Genomic DNA, 22477 nt, shown 5'->3' on the forward strand with positions numbered 1-22477 from the left:
TCCATTAAAATAACATATAATTTATCATAAATACAGTGTAGACATTGTTAATGTAAATGACTATTGTAGTTGGAAACGGCTGATTTTTAATGGAATATCTACATTTATCAGCAACCATCACTCCTGTGTTCCATCGGCACGTTGTGTTAGCTAATCCAAGTTTATCATTTTAAAAGGCTAATTGATCATTAAACCCATTTGCAATTATGTTAGCACAGTTGAAAACTGTTGTCCTGATTAAAGAAGCAATAAAACTGTCCTTTAGACGAGTATCTGGTGCATCACCATTTGTGCTCCACAAACATCAGAGGAATTATCGACACGGTGTGATGACCTTTAATTATGTAACGTGTGTGTGTGTGTGTGTGTGTGTGTGTGTGTGTGTGTGTGTGTGTGTGTGTGTGTGTAGGGAGATGAGGACCACATACTGTCTCTATGTTATGAGACAGTGAGTGAGGGTCACTCTGTCCTCCTGTTCTGTCCTTCCAAGAGCTGGTGCGAGAAACTGTCTGACAGTATTGCTAGAGCGTTCTACAACCTCAGACACACAGGTACACACACACACCACACCACACCACACCACACACACAGTGTGGTATTAGTATACTTGTGAGGACTTTTTGGGGACCAACAATTGATTCCCATTCAAAATCCTATTTTCCCTAACCATAATCCTAATTGTAACCCCTAAATGACATTTTATAAGTGAGGAAAATCTCCTCACTGCTGTGAATTTTAGTTTGTTTGCTATTCTTGTACTTCTGGTCCTCACAAGTACAAACACACATATGCCAAGACGAGTGTTCAAAGCTGTCATCAAGGCAAAGGGTGGCTACTTTGAAGAATCTCAAACATAAAATATATTTTGATTTGTTTAACACTTTTTTTTTGGTTACTACATGATTCCATATGTGTCATTTCATAGTGTTGATGTCTTCACTGTTATTCTACAATGTAGAAAATAAAGTAAAACCCTTGAATGAGTAGCTATGTCCAGACTTTTGACTGGTACTGGATATACACACACCCTTCTAAAGATTTGGAGTCCTGTTTCATTGCTTCAGTATTATTATTATCAGAAGATATACATATTATAGAAATGTCTTGCAAGTTGATTTAACCTTTTAGAGAAGAAAATTGGCTGCTCAGTTATGGACTATATGTGATACAGATGTATTTATCTCGTCTCAGGTGGTCAGGTGGTCAGTGGTGTGGCGCTCCAGGCTGTGGCATTGGACCAGGGGGGAGTGGTGGATGTGTTAGCCCAGCTCAGACGCACCCCGGCTGGGTTAGACCCAGTCCTGCAACGCACCGTGCCCTGGGGGGTGGCCTTCCACCACGCTGGTACACACAGACAGACCTCACACAGACAGACCTCACACAGACAGACAGACCTCACACAGACAGACAGACCTCACACAGACAGACAGACCTCACACAGACAGACAGACCTCACACAGACAGACAGACCTCACACAGACAGACAGACAGACCTCAGGCAGACAGACAGACCTCACACAGACAGACCTCACACAGACAGACAGACCTCACACACACAGACAGACCTCACACACACAGACAGACCTCAGACAGACAGGCAGACAGCCCTCACACAGACAGACCTCACACAGACAGACAGCACACAGACAGCCCTCACACAGACAGACCTCACACAAAACACACCATTGTAATGTTAATGTTAACACTCCTCTCTGCAGGTTTGACGTTTGATGAGCGAGACGTGTTGGAGGGAGCATTCCGAGGGGGCGTGGTCAGAGTGTTGGCGGCGACCTCAACCTTGTCATCGGGGGTCAACCTGCCTGCACGTAGGGTTATCATACGAACTCCGACCTTTAATGGCCGTCTGCTCGACCCCCTGACCTACAGACAGATGGCCGGACGCGCCGGGAGGATGGGAGTCGACACTGAGGGTGAGGAGGGGGAGAATGGGAGGATGGAAGGATGGGAGTCGACACTGAGGGTGAGGAGGGGGAGGATGGGAGTCGACACTGAGGGTGAGGAGGGGTAGGATGGGAGTCGACACTGAGGGTGAGGAGGGGGAGGATGGGAGTCGACACAGGGGGAGGATGGGAGTTGACACTGAGGGGGAGGATGGGAGTCGACACTGAGGGTGAGGAGGGGGAGGATGGGAGTCGACACTGAGGGTGAGGAGGCGGAGGATGGGAGTCGACACTGAGGGTGAGGAGGGGGAGGATGGGAGTCGACACTGAGGGGGAGGAGGGGGAGAATGGGAGGATGGGAGTCGACACTGAGGGGGAGGATGGGAGTCGACACTGAGGGGGAGGATGGGAATCGACACTGAGGGTGAGGAGGGGGAGGATGGTAGTCGACACTGAGGGTGAGGGGGGGGAGGATGGGAGTCGACACTGAGGGGGAGGAGGGGGAGGATGGGAGTCGACACTGAGGGGGAGGATGGGAGTCGACACTGAGGGGGAGGATGGGAGTCGACACTGAGGGGGAGGATGGGAGTCGACACTGAGGGGATGGATGGGAGTCGACACTGAGGAGGAGGATGGGAGTCGACACTGAGGGGGAGGAGGGGAGTCGACACTGAGGGGGAGGAGGGGAGTCGACACTGAGGGGGAGGAGGGGAGTCGACACTGAGGGGGAGGAGGGGAGTCGACACTGAGGGGGAGGATGGGAGTCGACACAGGGTGAGGAGGGGGAGGATGGGAGTCGACACAGGGTGAGGAGGGGGAGGATGGGAGTCGACACTGAGGGGGAGGAGGGGGAGGATGGGAGGATGGGAGTCGACACTGAGGGGGAGGATGGGAGTCGACACTGAGGGGGAGGATGGGAGTCGACACTGAGGGGGAGGATGGGAGTCGACACTGAGGGGGAGGATGGGAGTCGACACTGAGGGGGAGGATGGGAGTCGACACTGAGGGGGAGGATGGGAGTCGACACTGAGGGGGAGGATGGGAGTCGACACTGAGGGGGAGGATGGGAGTCGACACTGAGGGGGAGGATGGGAGTCGACACTGAGGGGGAGGATGGGAGTCGACACGGGGAGGAGGGGAGTCGACACTGAGGGGGAGGAGGGGAGTCGACACTGAGGGGGAGGAGGGGAGTCGACACTGAGGGGGAGGATGGGAGTCGACACAGGGTGAGGAGGGGGAGGATGGGAGTCGACACAGGGTGAGGAGGGGGAGGATGGGAGTCGACACTGAGGGTGAGGAGGGGGAGGAAGGGAGTCGACACTGAGGGTGAGGAGGGGAGCCCAGTACAGGACAGTCGTAGAGCCCAGTACAGGACCGTGTCACAAGGCTACATAGTCATAGGATTTACGCGTCACAATGTTGAGTTGAATGGTACTATTACACTGGTCATATTCCACAGTCTTTCAGTAACCTCTTTACATACTGCACAGAGGAGTGAATTATTACTAGCTCACTATCTACAGGCCACTAAAAACCAGGCAGACATCTAGTGTCCTCTGGTTTTAAAGACCCTCTATCTTAGGGGTACAGGCTGTGAGATCTGGTTAGAACCTGTTCTCGTTTGTATTCATTTTCTAAGGAAGTGGAGCCAATTACTCGTTATATTTTTTCTTAGCTTGCCTCTCCTAGAAAGGGGTTTAGCTCTTTGTGTAGAGGAAGTATATAATAAAATGGTATAATTTGTAAATGAACATATTCCTTATTCATGATGAATTCTGTCTGATTCCTTGAACGAGTTTTCCTCAACAACAACTGCTGGAGTGAATACCCAGCATTCCTTCCACTGCTGAAGTGAATACCCAGCATTCCTTCCACTGCTGGAGTGAAATTCAATTTATTGGACATGATTTGGAAAGGCACACACCTGTCTATATAAGGTCCCACAGTTGGCAGTGCATGTCAGAGCAAAAACCAAGCCTTGTTTGATGTCGAAAGAAATTGTCCGTAGAGCTCTGAGACAGGATTGTGTTGAGGCACATATCTGGGGAAGGGTACCAAAACATTTCGGCAGCATTGAAGATCCCCAAGAACACAGTGTCTCTATCATTCTTAAAAGGAAGAAGTTTGGAACCACCAAGACTCTTCCTAGAAGTGGCCGCCCGGCCAAACTGAGCAATCGAGGCAGAAGGGCCTTGGTCAGGGAGGTAACCAAGAACCCAATGGTCACTCTGACAGAGCTCCAGAGTTCCTCTGCGGAGATGGGAAAACCTTCCAGAAGGACAACCATCTCTGCAGCACTCCACCAATCAGGTTTTTATGGTAGAGTGGCCAGACAAAAGCTTGAAGTTTGCCAAGAGGCACCTAAAGACTCAAGATTCTCTGGTCTGATGAAACCAAGATTGAATTCCTTGGCCTGAACACCAAGCGTCACATCTGAAGGAAACCTGGCACCATCCCTACGGTGAAGCATGGTGGTGGCAGCATCATGCTGTGGGGATGTTTTCAGCGGCAGGGACTGGGAGACTAGTCAGGATCGAGGGAAAGATGAACGGAGCAAAGTACAGAGAGATCTTTGATGAAAACCTGCTCCAGAGCGGTCAGGACCGCAGACTGGGGCGAAGGTATGTAACCAAAAAAAGTGTTAAACAAATCAAAATATATTTTACCTGTAAGATTCTTCAAAGTAGCCACCCGTTGCCTTAATGACAGCTTTGCACACCTTTGGCATTCTCTCAACCAGCTACAACAAGAATGCTTTTCCAACAGTCTTGAAGGAGTTCCCACATATGCTGAGCACTTTTTGGCTGCTTTTCCTTCACTCTGCGGTCCAATGTATCCCAAACCATCTCAATGGGGTTAAGGTCAGGTGATTGTGGAGGCCAGGTCATCTGATGCAGCACTCCATCACTCTCCTTGGTGAAATGGCCCTTACACAGCCTGGAGGTGTGTTGGGTCATTGTCTTGTTGAAAAACAAATTATAGTCCCACTAAGCGCAAACCAGATGGGATGGCGTATTGCTGCAGAATGCTGTTGTAGCCATGCTAGTTAAGTGTGCCTTAAATTCTAAATAAATCACTGACAGTGTCACCAGGATGCACCATCACACCGCCTCCTCTATGCTTCACGGTGGGAACCACACATGCAGAGATCATCCGTTCAAGTACTTTTCGTCTCACAAAGACATGGAGGTTGGAAACAAAAATCTCAAATTTGGTCAAAGAACATATTTCCACTGCTCGTGTTTCTTGGCCCAAGCAAGTCTCTTCTTCTCATTGGTGTCCTTTTAGTAGTGGTTTGTTTGCAGCATTTAGACCATGAAGGCCTGATTCTCCTCTGAACAGTTGATGTTGAGATGTGTCTGTTACTTAGCATTTATTTGGGCTACAATTTTTTGAGGCTGGTAACTCTGATGAACTTATCCTCTGCAGCAGAGGTAACTCTGGGTCTTCCTTTCCTGTGGCGGTCCTCATGAGAGACAGTTTCATCATAGCACTTGATGGTTTATGCTACTGCACTTGAAGGAACTTTAAAAGTTCTTGAAATGTTCCAGATTGACTGACCTTCATGTCTTAAAGTATTGATGGACTGTCATTTCTCTTTGCTTATTTGAGCTGTTTTTGCCACAATATGGACTTGGTCTTTTACCAAATAGGGCTGTATACCCTCTTCTGTATACCCCCCTACCTTGTCTCAACACAACTGATTGGCTCAAACGTGTTAAGAAGGAAAGAAATTCCACAAATGAACGTTTAACAAGGCACACCTGTTAATTTAAATGCATTCCAGGTGACTACCTCGTGAAGCTGGTTGAGAGAATGCCAAGATTGTGCAAAGCTGTCATGAAGGAGGCAAAGGTTGGCTGCTTTTAAGAATCTCAAATATAAAAATATATTTTGATTTTTTTTACACTTTTTTTGGTTACTTCATGATTCCATATGTGTCTTCACTTTTATTCTAGTATAAAATAATACAAATAAAGAAAAACCCTTTTAATGATGTGTCCAAACCTTTGACTGGTACTGTATATTATACTGTATATTATACTGTATATTATACTGTATATTATACTGTATATTGTATTCAATTTATTGTGGTGTTAATAAAAAGCGCAAACCATGATATCGAAGTGCCTAAAGTCAGTATGCTTTGTTTATTGGTTGTGTGGCACAGAAACCTGTTGGTGGAAAATGTGTTGCATATATTTTATATAATTATAAAAGGTGGAAAATCTGATTTTCCCCCTAGCTGATGATTGTCTGCAGCCGGCTCTGATCATAGTCTAATGAAACAGACAGGGAGAGTGAGCTCGTCTTTGGTGGTCGGTGAAGCCTCCACCTTCTCCCCGTAGGCCTGCGTGGCATCGACTGAAGTGGCAAAGCCAATATCCACAATTATAAATACAGGGTCGCTGCAGTTATTGTTATTTGTGGTCGTACATTTTTTTAATTAATTCTGTGAGTTGGGGAGGGTTATGTGAAATTATTTTTAACTTAGGGGAGAAGGTGCATTTTTTATTATGACACATTGAGTTGGACCAGCCCCCCCCCCCGCCCACTAAATTTCAATCTTTCCCTAAAGTGTCAGAGAAGCATATTTATCAATCAGGGAAGCTGGTCACTTTAATAATGGACACTGGTCATCTTCATTTTATTTGTTATTTTATTTCACCTTTATTTAACCAGGTAGGCTAGTTGAGAACAAGTTCTAATTTACAACGGCGACCTGACCAAGAATAAAGCAAAGCAGTTCGACACAACAACACAGAGTTACACATGGAGTAAACAAAACATACAGTCAATCATACAGTTGAAGACAGTCTATATACAGAGCAAATGAGGTAGGAGGTAAGGCAATAAATAGGCCATGGTGGCGAAGTAATTACAATATACAAATTAAACACTAGAGTGATTGATGTGCAGAAGATGAATGTGCAAGTAGAGATACTGGGGTGCAAAGGAGCAAGATAAATAAATAAATACAGTATGGGGATGAGGTAGGTGGATGGGCTGTTTAAAGGTGCAGTGATCTGTGAGCTGCTCTGACAGCTGGTACTTAAAGCTAGTGAGGGAAATAAGTGTTTCCAGCTTCAGTGATTTTTGCAATTAATTCCAGTCATTGGCAGCAGAGAACTGGAAGGAGAGGCGGCCAAAGGAAGAATTGGCTTTGGGGGTGACGAGAGATATACAGTGCCTTGCGAAAGTATTCGGCCCCCTTGAACTTTGCGACCTTTTGCCACATTTCAGGCTTCAAACATAAAGATATAAAACTGTATTTTTTTGTGAACAATTAACAACTGGTGGGACACAATGTGCTACAAATCTGTCGTTCTGCCCCTGAACAGGCAGTTAACCCACTGTTCCCAGGCCGTCATTGAAAATAATAATTTGTTCTTAACTGACTTGCCTAGTTAAATAAAGGTAAAATAAAAAAATAATAAAAAAAAACAATCATGAAGTGGAACGACATTTATTGGATATTTCAAACTTTTTTAACAAATCAAAAACTGAAAAATTGGGCGTGCAAAATTATTGCACGTGCCGGGCAGTTGACCGGGGTAGGGGTAGCCAGGTGGAAAGCATGGCCAGCCGTGGAAAAATAACAATTAATTAATACTGGAACACTGGTCACCTTAATACTGGAACACTGGTCACCTTAATACTGGAACACTGGTCACCTTAATACTGGAACACTGGTCACCTTAATACTGGAACACTGGTCACCTTAATACTGGAACACTGGTCACCTTAATACTGGAACACTGGTCACCTTAATACTGGAACACTGGTCACCTTAATACTGGAACACTGGTCACCTTAATACTGGAACACTGGTCACCTTAATACTGGAACACTGGTCACCTTAATACTGGAACACTGGTCACCTTAATACTGGAACACTGGTCACCTTAATACTGGAACACTGGTCACCTTAATACTGGAACACTGGTCACCTTAATACTGGAACACTGGTCACCTTAATACTGGAACACTGGTCACCTTAATACTGGAACACTGGTCACCTTAGTACTGGAACACTGGTCACCTTAATACTGGAACACTGGTCACCTTAGTACTGGAACACTGGTCACCTTAATACTGGAACACTGGTCACCTTAATACTGGAACACTGGTCACCTTAATACTGGAACACTGGTCACCTTAATACTGGAACACTGGTCACCTTAATACTGGAACACTGGTCACCTTAATACTGGAACACTGGTCACCTTAATACTGGAACACTGGTCACCTTAATACTGGAACACTGGTCACCTTAATACTGGAACACTGGTCACCTTAATACTGGAACACTGGTCACCTTAATACTGGAACACTGGTCACCTTAATACTGGAACACTGGTCACCTTAATACTGGAACACTGGTCACCTTAATACTGGAACACTGGTCACCTTAATACTGGAACACTGGTCACCTTAATACTGGAACACTGGTCACCTTAATACTGGAACACTGGTCACCTTAGTACTGGAACACTGGTCACCTTAATACTGGAACACTGGTCACCTTAGTACTGGAACACTGGTCACCTTAATACTGGAACACTGGTCACCTTAATACTGGAACACTGGTCACCTTAATACTGGAACACTGGTCACCTTAATACTGGAACACTGGTCACCTTAATACTGGAACACTGGTCACCTTAATACTGGAACACTGGTCACCTTAATACTGGAACACTGGTCACCTTAATACTGGAACACTGGTCACCTTAATACTGGAACACTGGTCACCTTAATACTGGAACACTGGTCACCTTAATACTGGAACACTGGTCACCTTAATACTGGAACACTGGTCACCTTAATACTGGAACACTGGTCACCTTAATACTGGAACACTGGTCACCTTAGTACTGGAACACTGGTCACCTTAATACTGGAACACTGGTCACCTTAGTACTGGAACACTGGTCACCTTAATACTGGAACACTGGTCACCTTAATACTGGAACACTGGTCACCTTAATACTGGAACACTGGTCACCTTAATACTGGAACACTGGTCACCTTAATACTGGAACACTGGTCACCTTAATACTGGAACACTGGTCACCTTAATACTGGAACACTGGTCACCTTAATACTGGAACACTGGTCACCTTAATACTGGAACACTGGTCACCTTAATACTGGAACACTGGTCACCTTAATACTGGAACACTGGTCACCTTAATACTGGAACACTGGTCACCTTAATACTGGAACGCTGGTCACCTTAATACTGGAACACTGGTCACCTTAATAATGTTTACATACTGCTTTACACATTTCATATGTCTATACAGTATTTATTCTACTGTATTTTAGTCAATGCCACCCCGACATGGCTCGTCCTAATGCTTATATATTTCTTAATTCCATTATTTTATTTTGAAATTTGTGTGTATTGTTGTGAATTCTTAGATACTACTGCACTGTTGGAGCTAGGAACACAAGTATTTAGTTAGATACTACTGCACTGTTGGAGCTAGAAACACAAGCATTTTAGTTAGATACTACTGCACTGTTGGAGCTAGACACACAAGCATTTAGTTAGATATTACTGCACTGTTGGAGCTAGAAACACAAGCATTTAGTTAGATACTACTGCACTGTTGGAGCTAGGAACACAAGTATTTAGTTAGATACTACTGCACTGTTGGAGCTAGACACACAAGCATTTAGTTAGATACTACTGCACTGTTGGAGCTAGAAACACAAGCATTTAGTTAGATACTACTGCACTGTTGGAGCTAGAAACACAAGCATTTAGTTAGATACTACTGCACTGTTGGAGCTAGGAACACAAGCATTTAGTTAGATACTACTGCACTGTTGGAGCTAGAAACACAAGCATTTAGTTAGATACTACTGCACTGTTGGAGCTAGACACACAAGTATTTAGTTAGATACTACTGCACTGTTGGAGCTAGAAACACAAGCATTTAGTTAGATACTACTGCACTGTTGGAGCTAGGAACGCAAGCATTTAGTTAGATACTACTGCACTGTTGGAGCTAGAAACACAAGCATTTAGTTAGATACTACTGCACTGTTGGAGCTAGGAACACAAGCATTTAGTTAGATACTACTGCACTGTTGGAGCTAGAAACACAAGCATTTAGTTAGATACTACTGCACTGTTGGAGCTAGGAACACAAGCATTTAGTTAGATACTACTGCACTGTTGGAGCTAGAAACACAAGCATTTAGTTAGATACTACTGCACTGTTGGAGCTAGAAACACAAGCATTTAGTTAGATACTACTGCACTGTTGGAGCTAGAAACACAAGCATTTCAGCAATAACATCTGATAAATATGTGTGTGACCAATACAATTTGATCTGATTTGAGCAGATATCTTCCTGCCTTCTGCCAAACCTGGTCTGATATCACAAAGAGGATCATCCTGTCCCTCTGGGGATTTAAATAATGAAACATTATTTTTGGGATGACAGATTCCCAGTTTGGAGCTGTTTTTATGCACCAATAACCTGTGTTCTCTTTTGGTGATGTCACCATTATGCATGCCCTTGGTGACAGTCTGTTTATTACAGCCAACAGTTGTTTTGTGGGGTTTGTAAGTGAGTCTCTTGTTGAATGTCTGATCAATCAGTTGCCTGGGAACTTCGGTCTCATAGACAGTGTAGTCATGTACAGCAACAGCGTCTCCCTTGTCTGCTGGGAGGATGAATATTCGTATTAATTAGTTTGTATATATTTTCTGTAACTAATTCACAAAAATTGCACCGTACTGGCATCCAGCTTGTTTTCTTTATTCAATCCAAAATGAAATAAAAATTGCACAGCAGTCACTAACAAATATCACAATTTTAGAGAAATAGCGTCCATACACTGAGACGAATTCATCTCAATGTATTTTCAATGATAGTCGACACTCAGGGTGAGGAGGGGGAAAGGGTTTTAATTAACATTTCAATCCCAGTAATTTAATGCATCTCTGTGTCTGAGGAGGGGTGGAGGACAGGAAGGCAATTGAAAATGTCTCGACCTGTTTCCCCCCCTCTCCCTCTCGCACCCCCCTTCCTTTCCCTCACCCCCCTTCCTTTCCCTCATCCCCTTCTCCCCCCCCCCCCCCCCCCCCCACTCTCCCTCTCACACCCCCCTTCCTTCCCCTCATCCCCTCTCTCCCCCCCACTCTCTCTCATCCCTTTACCTCATCTAGGGGAGAGTGTGTTGGTGTGTAAAGAGGCTGAGCGTCAAAAGGGTGTGTGTCTTCTCCAGGGCTCTCTGCAGCCAATCAGCAGCTGCCTGGTGAAGAGGGAGGGGGAGGGCCTAACCACCAGCATGCTCCGAGCCATCCTGGAGGTACTGACCTCTAACCCCTGAAATATGGATGTTATTTGTACATTTATTACCATAGACTTGGACAGACAGCTCACGTGCAACACAGCCTGTTGTAGTATGGACAACGTCATTGAGGACCATCTCCATTTTGAAGTAGTTAGGTCAACAGGAGGGATCAGCCAAGGGAATTATTCCCCCTGAGAAAATAATTAATTAACTGCAGGGGGCAGTAAATCACCAACCTTGTCTTTATTCCTGTTCAGACAACACCCTCCAGGGGGCAGTAAATCACCAACCTTGTCTTTATTCCTGTTCAGACAACACCCTCCAGGGAGCAGTAAATCACCAACCTTGTCTTTATTCCTGTTCAGACAACACCCTCCAGGGAGCAGTAAATCACCAACCTTGTCTTTAAACCTGTTCAGACAACACCCTCCAGGGGGCAGTAAATCAGATGGTCCTCAGTGGCGCTGCCCACGGTGTCACATATGCAAAGATGGTACCTCTATCTACCTCTATGTGTCTTACACAGCTACAGGTAACTGCCAAAATAGAGGAAACATTTTACAAGTGTCTGGAACTCTATTGGAGGGATGTGACATCATTCTTCCACGAGACATTCCACTATTTGGTGTTTTGTGGATAACGCTGTCTCAGGCACCGCTCTGGAATCTCCCAGGAGTGTTCTGTCAAACGTGCCGGAACAATCACCCCTCTTTTCAACGCTTACTCAGCATTTTGAGACGTAAACCTAAGCATGATGGGATGTTAATTGCTTATTTTCCCACACCTGCTTTCTGTGTATCCCTAATTTACTCAGGTCTTTCCTTTATTTTGGCAGTTACCTGCACATACAGTATGTACCTGTCACCTACAGTATGTACCTGTCACCTACAGTATGTACCTGTCACCTACAGTCTATACCTGTACCTGTCACCTACAGTATATACCTGTACCTGTCACCTACAGTATATACCTGTACCTGTCACCTACAGTCTATACCTGTACCTGTCACCTACAGTCTATACCTGTACCTGTCACCTACAGTCTATACCTGTCACCTACAGTCTATACCTGTACCTGTCACCTACAGTCTGTACCTGTCACCTACAGTCTATACCTGTACCTGTCACCTACAGTATATACCTGTCACCTACAGTCTATACCTGTACCTGTCACCTACAGTCTATACCTGTACCTGTCACCTACAGTCTGTACCTGTCACCTACAGTCTATACCTGTACCTGTCACCTACAGTCTGTACCTGTCACCTACAGTCTATACCTGTACCTGTCACCTACAGTATATACCTGTCACCTACAGTCTATACCTGTACCTGTCACCTACAGTCTATACCTGTACCTGTCACCTACAGTCTGTACCTGTCACCTACAGTATATACCTGTACCTGTCACCTACAGTATATACCTGTCACCTACAGTCTATACCTGTCACCTACAGTCTATACCTGTCACCTACAGTCTATACCTGTACCTGTCACCTACAGTCTATACCTGTACCTGTCACCTACAGTCTATACCTGTACCTGTCACCTACAGTCTGTACCTGTCACCTACAGTCTATACCTGTCACCTACAGTCTGTACCTGTCACCTACAGTCTGTACCTGTACCTGTCACCTACAGTCTGTACCTGTCACCTACAGTATATACCTGTACCTGTCACCTACAGTATGTACCTGTCACCAACAGTCTATACCTGTCACCTACAGTATCTACCTGTACCTGTCACCTACAGTCTATACCTGTACCTGTCACCTACAGTCTGTACCTGTACCTGTCACCTACAGTCTATACCTGTCACCTACAGTCTATACCTGTACCTGTCACCTACAGTCTATACCTGTACCTGTTCCTACAGTCTATACCTGTACCTGTCACCTACAGTCTATACCTGTACCTGTCACCTACAGTCTGTACCTGTCACCTACAGTCTATACCTGTACCTGTCACCTACAGTCTATACCTGTCACCTACAGTCTATACCTGTCACCTACAGTCTATACCTGTACCTGTCACCTACAGTCTATACCTGTACCTGTCACCTACAGTCTATACCTGTACCTGTTCCTACAGTCTATACCTGTACCTGTCACCTACAGTCTATACCTGTACCTGTCACCTACAGTCTATACATGTACCTGTCACTTACAGTCTATACCTGTACCTGTCACCTACAGTCTATACCTGTACCTGTCACCTACAGTCTGTACCTGTACCTGTCACCTACAGTCTATACCTGTCACCTACAGTCTATACCTGTACCTGTCACCTACAGTCTATACCTGTACCTGTTCCTACAGTCTATACCTGTACCTGTCACCTACAGTCTATACCTGTACCTGTCACCTACAGTCTGTACCTGTCACCTACAGTCTATACCTGTACCTGTCACCTACAGTCTATACCTGTCACCTACAGTCTATACCTGTCACCTACAGTCTATACCTGTACCTGTCACCTACAGTCTATACCTGTACCTGTCACCTACAGTCTATACCTGTACCTGTTCCTACAATCTATACCTGTACCTGTCACCTACAGTCTATACCTGTACCTGTCACCTACAGTCTATACATGTACCTGTCACTTACAGTCTATACCTGTACCTGTCACCTACAGTCTATACCTGTACCTGTCACCTACAGTCTGTACCTGTACCTGTCACCTACAGTCTATACCTGTCACCTACAAGTCTATACCTGTACCTGTCACCTACAGTCTATACCTGTACCTGTCACCTACAGTATATACCTGTCACCTACAGTCTATACCTGTACCTGTCACCTACAGTATATACCTGTCACCTACAGTCTATACTTGTCACCTACAGTATATACCTGTCACCTACAGTCTATACCTGTCACCTACAGTATATACCTGTCACCTACAGTATATACCTGTCACCTACAGTCTATACCTGTCACCTACAGTATATACCTGTACCTGTCACCTACAGTATGTACCTGTCACCTACAGTCTATACCTGTCACCTACAGTCTATACCTGTCACCTACAGTCTATACCTGTCACCTACAGTCTATACCTGTCACCTATAGTCTATACCTGTACCTGTCACCTACAGTCTATACCTGTACCTGTCACCTACAGTCTATACCTGTACCTGTCACCTACAGTATATACCTGTACCTGTCACCTACAGTATATACCTGTACCTGTCACCTACAGTATATACCTGTACCTGTCACCTACAGTCTGTACCTGTCACCTACAGTCTGTACCTGTCACCTACAGTCTATACCTGTCACCTACAGTCTATACCTGTCACCTACAGTCTATACCTGTCACCTACAGTATATACCTGTCACCTACAGTATATACCTGTACCTGTCACTTACAGTATATACCTGTACCTGTCACCTACAGTATATACCTGTCACCTACAGTCTATACCTGTACCTGTCACCTACAGTATATACCTGTCACCTACAGTCTATACCTGTACCTGTCACCTACAGTATATACCTGTACCTGTCACCTACAGTATATACCTGTCACCTACAGTCTATACCTGTACCTGTCACCTACAGTATATACCCCTCAGCTACAGTATGTACCTGTCACCTACAGTATATACCTGTACCTGTCACCTACAGTATATACCCCTCAGCTACAGTATGTACCTGTCACCTACAGTATATACCTGTACCTGTCACCTACAGTATATACCTGTCACCTACAGTCTATACCTGTACCTGTCACCTACAGTATATACCTGTCACCTACAGTCTATACCTGTACCTGTCACCTACAGTATATACCTGTCACCTACAGTATCTACCTGTCACCTACAGTATCTACCTGTCATCTATCTACCTATACCTGTCATCTACAGTATCTACCTGTCTCCTGTCAGATCATTGTTGGGGGCGTGGCCAGCTCTCCCCAGGATGTGAGGCTTTATGCTTCCTGTACGCTGCTGGCTGCTGGTGCCCGCTATGACACCACAGGAGGGGAGACGGGAGGAGGCGTGCGGGAGGGAGCGATAGAGGCATGCGTGGAATGGTTGATTGAGAATGAGTTCATATCTATCCAAAGAGAGGGTAATGAGAGGGGCAGAGGGGGAGAGTGGGATGAGAGAGGGGGGGCAGGAGGACAAGAGAGGTACTGCCCCACCCACCTGGGTTCTGCCACTCTCTCCTCCTCTCTCTCGCCTCCCGAGGCACTGGGCATCTTCTCAGATCTACAGAGAGCCATGAAGAGCTTCGTATTGGACAACGACCTACACACACTCTACCAGGTACCCCCCATCCTCCAGATAACTCCTGGGTTTGTATCCAGATAACTCCTGTGTTTGTATCCTCCAGATAACTCCTTTGTTTGTATCCTCCAGATAACCCCTGTGTTTGTATCCTCCAGATAACTCCTGTGTTTGCTGAGTGGACCACAATAGACTGGTACCAGTTCTGGTGTCTGTGGGAGGGGCTTGGCTCATCCAATAAGAGAGTAGCAGAGCTGGTGGGTGTTCAGGAGAGCTTCTTGGCTCGGTCTGTTAGCGGGAAACTGATCGCCAAGACAGACAGACAGAGACGACAGATGGCCATACACAAACGGTACAGCATAACACACACACCAAGGTTTCCCATAGCTTTTGGAGAGAAAAACATTTTTGAATTAAAACTTGATCAATAAAATTTGCGCTGGCCAATTTTCCCGGGAGAAAAAACAAATCCCATTGCGAAAATGTATTGCTGTTTAATACCAGTGGATGTAGTGAGAGCTGCTGCTTCAGCCTGTCTCACCTTGCTTCAAAGTAGCCAAAATACAACCAAACAGGCAGTCTATTATTTAATAAAGACTTCTATATACCATTGAAACCAGTAGTCTATTATTTAATAAAGACTTCTATATACCATTGAAACCAGTAGTCTATTGTTTTATAAAGACTTCTATATACCATTGAAACCAGTATTATTTAATAAAGACTTCTAAATACCATTGAAACCAGTATTATTTAATAAAGACTTCTATATACCATTGAAACCAGTAGCATATAATCCTAGTTATAATACCAACCCATCAGAGTAGTTGATAATCCTAGTTGTTGATAATCCTAGTAGTTGATAATCCTAGTAGTTGATAATCCTAGTTGTTGATAATCCTAGTAGTTGATAATCCTAGTAGTTGATAATCCTAGTAGTTGATCATCCTAGTAGTTGATCATCCTAGTAGTTGATCATCCTAGTAGTTGATAATCCTAGTAGTTGATCATCCTAGTTGTTGATCATCCTAGTTGTTGATAATCCTAGTAGTTGATAATCCTTTTTATAATACCAACCCATCAGAGTAGTTGATCATCCTAGTAGTTGATCATCCTAGTAGTTGATCATCCTAGTAGTTGATCAGCCTAGTAGTTGATCAGCCTAGTAGTTGATCAGCCTAGTAGTTGATCATTCTAGTAGTTGATCATTCTAGTAGTTGATCATTCTAGTAGTTGATAATCCTAGTAGTTGATCATTCTAGTAGTTGATAATCCTAGTAGTTGATAATCCTAGTAGTTGATAATCCTAGTAGTTGATAATCCTAGTAGTTGATCATTCTAGTAGTTGATAATTCTAGTAGTTGATAATCCTAGTAGTTGATAATCCTAGTAGTTGATAATCTTAGTAGTTGATCATCCTAGTAGTTGATCATCCTAGTCATAAAACACAACTCTAGTCATATTAGCAACAGTGTTTTCCCTATGGAACGAACATTTACATGTAGCCTACTGCCTTGTTATAGCCCTACTGCCTTGTTATAGCCCTACTGCCTTGTTATAGCCCTACTGTCTTGTTATAGCCCTACTGCCTTGTTATAGCCGTACTACCGTGTTATAGCCCTACTGCCTTGTTATAGCCCTACTGCCTTGTTATAGCCCTACTGCCTTGTTATAGCCTACTGCCTTGTTATAGCCCTACCTCCTTGTTATAGCCCTACTGCCTTGTTATAGTCCTACTGCCTTGTTATAGCCGTACTACCTTGTTATAGCCCTGCTGCCTTGTTATAGCCCTACTGCCTTGTTATAGCCTACTGCCTTGTTATAGCCCTACCTCCTTGTTATAGCCCTACTGCCTTGTTATAGTCCTACTGCCTTGTTATAGCCGTACTACCTTGTTATAGCCCTACTGCCTTGTTATAGCCCTACCTCCTTGTTATAGCCCTACCGCCTTGTTATAGCCCTACCTCCTTGTTATAGCCCTACTGCCTTGTTATAGTCCTACTGCCTTGTTATAGCCCTACTGCCTTGTTATAGCCCTACTGCCTTGTTATAGCCCTACCTCCTTGTTATAGCCCTACCGCCTTGTTATAGCCCTACCTCCTTGTTATAGCCCTACTGCCTTGTTATAGTCCTACTGCCTTGTTATAGCCCTACTGCCTTGTTATAGCCCTACTGCCTTGTTATAGCCTACCTCCTTGTTACCTTGTTATAGCCCTACTGCCTTGTTATAGCCCTACTGCCTTATTATAGCCTACCGCCTTGTTATAGCCCTACTGCCTTGTTATAGCCCTACTGCCTTGTTATAGCCTACCTCCTTGTTATAGCCCTACCTCCTTGTTATAGCCCGACTGCCTTGTTATAGCCCTACTGCCTTGTTATAGCCCTACTGCCTTGTTATAGCCCTACTGCCTTGTTATAGCCCTACCTCCTTGTTATAGCCCTACCTCCTTGTTATAGCCCTACCTCCTTGTTATAGCCCGACTGCCTTGTTATAGCCCTACCTCCTTGTTATAGCCCTACCTCCTTGTTATAGCCCGACTGCCTTGTTATAGCCCTACTGCCTTGTTATAGCCCTACTGCCTTGTTATAGCCCTACTGCCTTGTTATAGCCCTACTGCCTTGTTATAGCCCGACTGCCTTGTTATAGCCCTACTGCCTTGTGTGCATTGCTGTGCTTATAATGTGAAGAAATAATAGTTTATCAACATTTTAAGATAAACGTTCATTGCTTTTTAAAGTTGAATTACCATTCCACCCAATTCATATGGGTCTGGTATGTTTTTTTAAATATATATGTTTTTAAATAAGAACAAATTATTATCTTCAGGTTCTTCACTACTCTGGTCCTTCAGGACCTTGTCAATGAGGTTCCTCTGGGTACCGTGGCAACCAAGTACAACTGTAGCCGCGGACAGCTACAGTCTCTACAGCAGTCTGCCTCCACGTATGCAGGTAAACACACACAGCCCTGCCCAGGTAACACAGTAGTCTTTTTCCTCCCCTAGGTAACAGTGTTCTGTTAGTTACTTCTGTCCCCGCATGTCCCAGACCATGCTGTAACCATAGTAACGGTGTGGTTTCCTGTCCCGTAGGCATGGTAACGGTGTTCTGCCGGCGGCTGGGATGGCACAGCTTGGAGTTACTCCTGTCCCAGTACCAGACCAGGCTGAGCTTTGGGGTCCAGAGGGAACTGGTCGACCTGGTCAGGGTCTCACTGCTGAGCGCAACAAGGGCACGAACACTCTACGACCAGGGCCTCGCTACGGTGGCCCAGCTGGCCAGGGCAAAGGTCACTGAGGTGGAGAAGGCCCTACGCAAGGCTGTCCCCTTTAAGAGGTTAGCAGGAGGGAGGAGAGTGTGTTGTAAAGGGCTGGTGGTGATGATGATGATGGTGATGATCTCTTCCTCTCCAGTTCTCGTCGTGCGATGGATGAGACCGAGGGGGAGGCAGCTGAGAGGCGGAGCTTACGGTGTGTCTGGGTCAGTGGGGGGCGTGCTCTAACAGAACACGAGGCAGCCATTGAAATCGTGTCTGAGGCCAGGCTCCTCCTCCAGCAAGACCTCGCCCTATTGGGGGTGACCTGGGACCCAGCGACACTGCCCACGGAAACACGCCCTAACAACGACCATGACAACGACTCACCAGAGACACAGCGGGACCGGTCCAAATCCTGGAGAGATAAAGAGAGGAGGTTAAATGAGAAGAAAGAGATGGAAGACAGAGGGAGAAATGTGGTTGAACAGAAAGAGGTAGAGGGGAGAGAGAAGAACGAGGGAGAGAGGGAAGGGGAGGAGCAGAGAGGGAGAGAGAAGAACGAGGGAGAGAGGACAGGGGAAGAGCAGAGAGGGAGAGAGAAGAACGAGGGAGAGAGGGAAGGGGAGGAGCAGAGAGGGAGAGAGAAGAACGAGGGAGAGAGGACAGGGGAAGAGCAGAGAGGGAGAGAGAAGAACGAGGGAGAGAGGACAGGGGAGGAGCAGAGAGGGAGAGAGAAGAACGAGGGAGAGAGGACAGGGGAGGAGCAGAGAGGGAGAGAGAAGAACGAGGGAGTGGAGGTGGGAGAGAGAAAGGAGAGAGGAGGAGTGGAGGTGGGAGAGAGAAAGGAGAGAGGAGGAGTGGAGGTGGGAGAGAGAAAGGAGAGAGGAGGAGTGGAGGTGGGAGAGAGGGAAAAGAGAGGAGTAGAGGTGGGAGAGAGAAAGGAGAGAGGAGGAGTGGAGGTGGGAGAGAGGGAAAAGAGAGGAGTAGAGGTTGGAGAGAGAAAGGAGAGAGGAGGAGTGGAGGTGGGAGAGAGGGAAGAGGGAGGAAACGAGGAAGACCCTAACCTTCCTGTCTGTGACAGGAGAGGTATAAACACCCAGGACTTAGCTGAACTAGTCAGTAGCCCTCACCCCCCTCTCAATCCCTCCAACCACCCCTTCCACTCTCCCCCTCCCCGTTTCAGAGCCCCCACCTCCCGAGTGGAGGAACCTCTGACCAGTGTTTCTGGGGGGACAGTAAAGAGGGACGGACTGGGCGTGGCAGGGAGATCTCCTGCACAGGCATGTAGAAGACAGCCGTCCACAGCTCTGAGGAAAGTGCTGCGCTCTATACACTCAGAGAGGAGGGAGGAGGGGGAGGAGGAGGAGAGGAGGGAGGATGAAAAGAGGGGAGAGAGAGAGGAGGAGGAGAAGATGGGAGAAAGGGAGGAGAAGAGCGTAGAGAAAAGAGAGAGTGAGGAGAGGAGGAGAGGAACATCGTTTAAACTTCCTCCTGAAACACTACCAGTTCCTGCCCCGATCTTGGTTTCTACCCCAAAGTCTGCACCTCTCCTCCAGAGCAAGGCACCACCAGAGGTCCCTGTCCCCCCTCCTCCCTGCCTCCTCTCCCCTGTCCCCCCTCCTCCCCGCCTCCTCTCCCCTGTCCCTCCTCCCCTCTTCCTCTCCTCTGCCCAAGCCCCAGCTCTTTCTCTCTCTTTTGTAGTCAAACGCCGGGGGGTGGAAGAGCAGGATAGGTGTGGGTCTCCTGAACTCTACGAGGAGGAGGAGGAGGGAAAGTTTGGGGATAGTTTGGAGTTGGACACTCAGACTGAGAGAATGATTCTACTACAAGACCAGAGAGAGGAGAGGGAGAGAGAGTGTGCTAACTCACAGCATGAGAGAGGAAGGAGGGAGAAGGGTGGAGAGGAGGAGAGAGGAAGGAGGGAGAGAGGTGGAGAGGAGGAGAGAGGAAGGAGAAAGAAAGGTGGAGAGGAGGAGGAGAGAGGGAGGGAGAAAGGTGGAGAGGAGGAGAGAGGGAACAGGGAGAAGGGTGGAGAGGGGAAATCCACTGACGTTAACCCACCGAACCCCTCACCAGTCAACAGTATCCATGGCAACCCCCATACCTATGGTTTCCATGACGACGCTGCGCCCAGATACAACTTCTCTCTGACTGACAGCCAGATGGAACAGATCCTCGACAACCAGGTACACACACACACACACTCACACTCACTCAACCACAGCCACCACATTGATGATGATGATGATGATGATGATGATAATGATGGTGGGGGTGATGGTGGTGGTAATGGTGGTGGTGTTTATGATGGAGATGGTGTTTATGATGATGATGGTGTTTATAATGGAGATGGTGTTTATGATGATGGAGATGGTGTTTATGATGGAGATGGTGTTTATGATGGAGATGGTGTTTATGATGATGGAGATGGTGTTTATGATGATGGAGATGGTGTTTATGATGATGGAGATGGTGTTTATGATGGAGATGGTGTTTATGATGATGGAGATGGTGTTTATGATGATGGAGATGGTGTTTATGATGGAGATGGTGTTTATGATGGAGATGGTGTTTATGATGATGATGGTGTTTATGATGATGATGGTGTTTATGATGATGGAGATGGTGTTTATGATGGAGATGGTGTTTATGATGATGGAGATGGTGTTTATGATGATGGAGATGGTGTTTATGATGGAGATGGTGTTTATGATGGAGATGGTGTTTATGATGGAGATGGTGTTTATGATGGAGATGGTGTTTATGATGATGATGGTGTTTAGGATGATGATGGTGTTTATGATGATGGAGATGGTGTTTATGATGGAGATGGTGTTTATGATGGAGATGGTGTTTATGATGATGATGGTGTTTATGATGATGGAGATGGTGTTTATGATGATGGAGATGGTGTTTATGATGATGGAGATGGTGTTTATGATGGAGATGGTGTTTATGATGATGCTGGTGTTTATGATGATGGAGATGGTGTTTATGATGATGGTGTTTATGATGGAGATGGTGTTTATGATGATGGTGTTTATGATGGAGATGGTGTTTATGATGATGGAGATGGTGTTTATGATGATGGTGTTTATGATGGAGATGGTGTTTATGATGATGGAGATGGTGTTTATGATGATGGTGTTTATGATGGAGATGGTGTTTATGATGATGGAGATGGTGTTTATGATGATGATGGTGTTTATGATGATGGAGATGGTGTTTATGATGATGGTGTTTATGATGGAGATGGTGTTTATGATGGAGATGGTGTTTATGATGGAGATGGTGTTTATGATGGAGATGGTGTTTATGATGGAGATGGTGTTTAGGATGATGATGGTGTTTATGATGATGGAGATGGTGTTTATGATGATGATGGTGTTTATGATGATGATGTTTATGATGATGGCGATGGTGTTTATGATGGAGATGGTGTTTATGATGGAGATGGTGTTTATGATGGAGATGGTGTTTATGATGATGATGGTGTTTATGATGGAGATGGTGTTTATGATGGAGATGGTGTTTATGATGATGATGGTGTTTATGATGGAGATGGTGTTTATGATGATGATGTTTATGATGGAGATGGTGTTTATGATGATGATGGAGTTTATGATGGAGATGGTGTTTATGATGGAGATGGTGTTTATGATGGAGATGGTGTTTATGATGGAGTTTATGATGGAGATGGTGTTTATGATGATGATGGTGTTTATGATGATGATGGTGTTTATGATGATGATGGTGTTTATGATGA

The 22477-nt window shown here is 45.6% G+C and overlaps 1 protein-coding gene across 1 annotated transcript in view; it reads left to right on the forward strand.

The window, feature by feature from the left end:
- polq (polymerase (DNA directed), theta) overlaps positions 1-22477 on the forward strand; it is an 81209-nt gene that overhangs the window by 22415 nt on the left and 36317 nt on the right. The window contains exons 10-19 of the mRNA XM_036967736.1: positions 410-551; positions 1192-1344; positions 1719-1931; positions 11093-11235; positions 15111-15494; positions 15614-15807; positions 18283-18407; positions 18548-18791; positions 18869-19205; positions 19647-20897. Coding sequence (XP_036823631.1) covers positions 410-551; positions 1192-1344; positions 1719-1931; positions 11093-11235; positions 15111-15494; positions 15614-15807; positions 18283-18407; positions 18548-18791; positions 18869-19205; positions 19647-20897 — 3186 coding nt within the window. The remainder of the gene's footprint in view (positions 1-409; positions 552-1191; positions 1345-1718; positions 1932-11092; positions 11236-15110; positions 15495-15613; positions 15808-18282; positions 18408-18547; positions 18792-18868; positions 19206-19646; positions 20898-22477) is intronic.

Source organism: Oncorhynchus mykiss, chromosome Y, assembly GCF_013265735.2.
Source record: "Oncorhynchus mykiss isolate Arlee chromosome Y, USDA_OmykA_1.1, whole genome shotgun sequence".
Classification (NCBI taxonomy): Eukaryota; Metazoa; Chordata; class Actinopteri; order Salmoniformes; family Salmonidae; genus Oncorhynchus; species Oncorhynchus mykiss.